This window comes from Vombatus ursinus, unplaced genomic scaffold (genome assembly GCF_900497805.2).
Source record: "Vombatus ursinus unplaced genomic scaffold, bare-nosed wombat genome assembly UNPS02014778.1, whole genome shotgun sequence".
In the NCBI taxonomy this organism is placed as follows: domain Eukaryota; kingdom Metazoa; phylum Chordata; class Mammalia; order Diprotodontia; family Vombatidae; genus Vombatus; species Vombatus ursinus.
Genome location: NW_020954556.1, coordinates 9,899,798 through 9,904,353, shown reverse-complemented (window position 1 = coordinate 9,904,353; position 4,556 = coordinate 9,899,798). Strand labels below are relative to the sequence as shown.

General features: G+C 37.4%; 1 protein-coding gene across 2 annotated transcripts in view; it reads right to left on the bottom strand.

Moving 5' to 3' along the window:
- Positions 1-3,093: 3,093 nt before the first annotated feature.
- Positions 3,094-4,556, bottom strand: part of PLPP5 (phospholipid phosphatase 5) — a 4,945-nt gene continuing 3,482 nt past the window's right edge. For both annotated transcript variants that reach the window (XM_027865520.1, XM_027865521.1), the window contains one exon: positions 3,094-4,009. In XM_027865520.1, coding sequence (XP_027721321.1) covers positions 3,846-4,009 — 164 coding nt within the window. In that variant the 3' untranslated portion in view covers positions 3,094-3,845. The remainder of the gene's footprint in view (positions 4,010-4,556) is intronic.

The window sequence follows — 4,556 nt, the reverse complement described above, 5'->3', positions numbered from 1 at the left end:
TAGAACTGATGGGAGGAACCACGAGAATGAAGCAATAAAACAAAACAAAAGAAAAACAGAGCAAAGAGTATGCTTCCATAAGCATTCAGATGACTCCATAGTTCTTACTGTGGATGTAGATAGCATTTTCCATTGTGAGTCTTTTGGAGTTGTCCAAGGTCCTTGGATTGCTGAGAAGAGCCAAGTCTATGAAAGTTAGTCATCGCACAATGCAGCTGTTACTGTGTACAATGTTTTTCTGGTTGTGCTCACTTCACTCGGCATCAGTTGATTTATATGAACTTTCCAGGTTTTTCTGAAATCTGCCTGCTCATCATTTCTTAATAGCACAATAATTTTCTATCACATTCATATATCACAACTTGTTCAGCCATTCCCCAACTGATGGGCATCTCCTCAATTTGAAATTCTTGGCCACTACAAAAAGAGCTGCAATAAATATTTTTGTACATATGGGTCCTTTTCTCATTTTTATGATCTTTTTGGGGTACAGACCTATAAGTGGTATTGCTGGGTTAAAAGGTATGCACAGATTTATAGCCCTTCGGGCATAGTTCCAAATTGCTCTCCAGAATGGTTGGATCAGTTCACAACTCCACCAACTGTGCATTAGTGTTCCAATTTTCCCACGTCATCTCCAATGTTTATATCAATTTTCCTGTTTTGTCATGTTAGCCAATCTGACAAGTGTGACGTACCTCAGAGTTGTTTTGATTTGCATTTCTCTAATCAACAGTGATTTAGAGCAATCAAATGCCTTTTCTAGTAAAAATTCACTATAAGCTGGAAAACTGCCTGTACTTAAAAATATTGGCACCAACTGATATTCAGTACTTCCAGTTCTTGGTATCCAGTGGCATTATCAGAAAAGATTAAGTACTTAGCCAGGCTTTCTAAAGAGGTGTCAAGTACGTGCTAAGGCAGTGGGTTTCCAAATTTAAATTTAAGGCAGTCCCTGTCTTAAACGGCATAGATCTTAGGTTCTCCTGGACTTAGTTCTTCTCCTTTAACCTTTTGATAGTGAAAAGGTCAGTGCCTTCAAAGAGCCTTAATCACATTAACAGAGGACACTACCATTTATCTGTGGTTACGGCTATCTGACACTGGAACAATTAGCTGAAAAGTAAAAATTTCAGTCACACTAAGCATTTTGGTCCAGTTAACAACTGTTTTTGCTTATTTTTTTTTACCCAGTTGCTTGGTTTCTTTTGTTGTCCCAAGTCACACTAGTTGTGAATATATATACTAAGACAAGACACTTAATCTTTTTAGTGTCATGACCACCTTTGACAGTCTGGTGAAGCTTTTCTAACCCTTCTCAGAATAATGTTTTTAAACAATGGTTTTTTTAGAGGTTATGGAAAAATAAAGATGCAACTTTTTCCCCCACCTAAATTCAGATTCCCTGAAATCTATCCACAGACCTTGGCTTAAGAACTCCTGTTATGCACCTTAAAGTAGGGCAATTTAAGCATTTGTGCTGACACCTTGTTTTATACTGCCTATATTTCCTAATGTATCTCTCCCCTTTGCCCTATTCAACCCTTATAATGAATAAAAGAGCAGGAAAAAAGCAAAACAACCAACATAGTTAGGCTCCATATACAGAATCCCCCACTTTTTTGAAAAAAAAAGTGGGTAGAAATGGCAGGGCAATCTTAAAAACAAAATCAAACATCTGAATTAAACATAAGCAGCTCCCAAAGATAACTGCCCCCAAACCTATCTCTTGTCAAACATTGAGGTCCAAGAACAAGAACTTTAAAATCAGGTTTACTGGAGGTACAGATACATTGAAAATGGCACTTTCTGGTAAGAAAATGCACACATACTTTAAGAAACATAACAAACAGGAAGAAATACATATCTGAGGGTCCCATAAAATTAGTTCAGAAAAAACAGCTTATATGGTTCACTATATCCCTGTTGGGGAAAGGGAAAAGGAAGCAAAGTACATCTATAAAGTTAACTGGTAACTGATGATGAGCAACTTCTCTTCAGTGTTAACAAATATTAAAAAAAAAATTCCCTTCATCCCCTTCCTTACTCTTTTACTAGGCAGAAACATAAAATTATACATTGAGCTGGAAGGAACTTTAGATGTCATCTAGTCCAATCCCTTCATTTTACAAATGAGGAAATTGAGTCCTATGGAGGACTAAGGGAATTTGCCTGAAATAGGTAGAGCTGGTATTCAAACCCAGGTCCTCTAACTCCAAATCCACTGCTGTTTTTGGGGAACAAATAATTTAAATGGCCAAGTTGATAAAATGTACACAAGAAAGTTTTGGCTCCAAGTATCACGCTTTGGTCCCTCATGAAGTGAACTCATGGGAAAGAAAGGTAGATAGATACTGCTCAGAGTTGAGGTGGTGGAGGAATGCGTTAAACTCATTAAAATTCTAATACTATTAAGTTTCTTCAAACCTTTATGCTTGTATAATAAATTATGTCTGCAGCACTAAAAAAATCTTCACATAAAAACCAGTAGCTCTGCTGAAGACCTTAATGTAGAACAGTGATCTAAATTATATTTGGACATTTCCTATTCAAGTATTCAGGTAATAATGACAGAAAAAATGGGGAGAGGAGCTTGGTTCTTCTCTTCGTAGGGACTCTAGGCTATAAAGGTTCTTGTTTTCTGATATTTCAACATATAACAATAACAAGCATTTTGTTTTTCTGCTTCAAGGATAGAGCAGGTACATATAACTATATAGGAAGGTCACAAGAACTGTGCCATTAAATGTTAAAATATTCAATGCTTATTGAAGCCTGGCACACAGTAGGTGCTTAATAAGTGTATATTGATTAGCTGATTTTGAAAATATTCCCATCTAGTCAGCCCTAGTGAACCTAATAGAGTCAGGATGCCTATCAGAGTCAGAAGCTGGCTGACAACCATCTGAATAACTTGAAGTATATATTACTGCCTTTTAAAAAAAGTTTTACAATTCAGACTTGCAATAATTTCATGAAGACATTGCTCCTTGCTCTAAATTTCTCAGGTTTAACTATACTTTTTATTTGTCTCTTGGGTACTATTTCATAAAAACAAACAAAATAAACCAACTTTTTTTTTTTTAATGGGAGTCAGAGAAAGGCTAGTCTTTTATTGGAGGGAAGAAAACATTGTGACACATCTCAAATAAACCAACCCAAGGGTTCAGTGGCTCAACTGGTGGGGTACCAGCTTGCAATGGATTCCACAGTTAGGGCAATGCTTTATCTCGCCTTTGTGAAGCTAGAACCAGATGACTGCACTGCTGTCCTCTTTACAGATAACAATCCCGCTAATCACCTGTCAGTGATGGAAGGGACCAGGCTGGGTTCCTCGTTAGTCCCTGGAGCTGCCTTTGGGACTAGCATATTGTAAGGATCCAAATCATTCCTTGCAGCCATCATAATCTCTCTCTCCGAGCCAGTAGTAGCCTCCTCATCAGAAAGGATACCTCCTCCCATTGCCAAGGAGTCAGTGGCCACCCAAGCCGGTCCACAGGCCCCTAAAGCCTGGACTGCCATCATCTTGATATCCTGCAGTAACCTTAAGGCCGTGATCAATTGTCTGAGACAATTAAGCAAAAACACCTTTATCACAATGAACTTGATTCTTCTATTTTTCAAAAGGCCTCCCCCAACAACATATTGTCATGATACAGTAGTAGAAAAGAACTGTTATGGATGTATCCAGGTAGGAAGACAGAGTTCAGTTTTGCCCATGTCTACACTTGTGGCATTTAAGAGGTAAAAAGAAGGGCCTGAAACCCATGTCTTCTGAGTGGGATAGATCAAAGACAGGAGGGGATGCTCTCACTGTTCTTTTCTGAGGTAGGTGGGTTAAGTTGCTAAACATCAAGTCTATAATGGGGAACAATAAACTTCTGTGTGGTAGGAAGTATATGTTTGCAGTGGAATGGCTTATGGCATTCAGCATCAGTCAGGGACGGATAATACTGCCTGTAGCAGAGGTAGGCAAAACTCAGGCCAATCATGGACCCAACCAGCACGTCTGAAGAAGGAAAAAAAAACATAAAACCTCTGCATCACCCAAATAAGAGTTAACAGCCTGTCAACCGAATGCCCAGTTAGAGAACTCTACCATCCTTGCTCTTATCTTTTTAGGGCTTCTCTGAACTACGTAATGACATCTGGATTTCTCAAGTGTTACTAGTTTCTTCAAAAAGCTAAAAATCACCCTACTAGTCATCATAATTTCAATACAAATTAGATCTTTAGTAAATACAAAAAAAACCCTTTAATTTGGAGCCCCCAATTTAATAATTTGTAATTACATAGTTCAGTTTATATTTACCTCTGAATTATACATGAAAAAGATTTAATTATAAAATTGATAGCATAATATAATTTTTCTGATATCTCAGTCACATTTAACTACTTTGGAGGAAAAAAAATCTCTGCAAACATGGGTTTTTGGCCCCGTAGCAACCACTGTTAAGTCTAAACTACTAGCTTTTCTGTAATCCTGACTTCTAACTACAAAGTTTTTTCCTTTCAATTAGTTTGAATACTCAAAGTTTATAACGATTACTAAAATT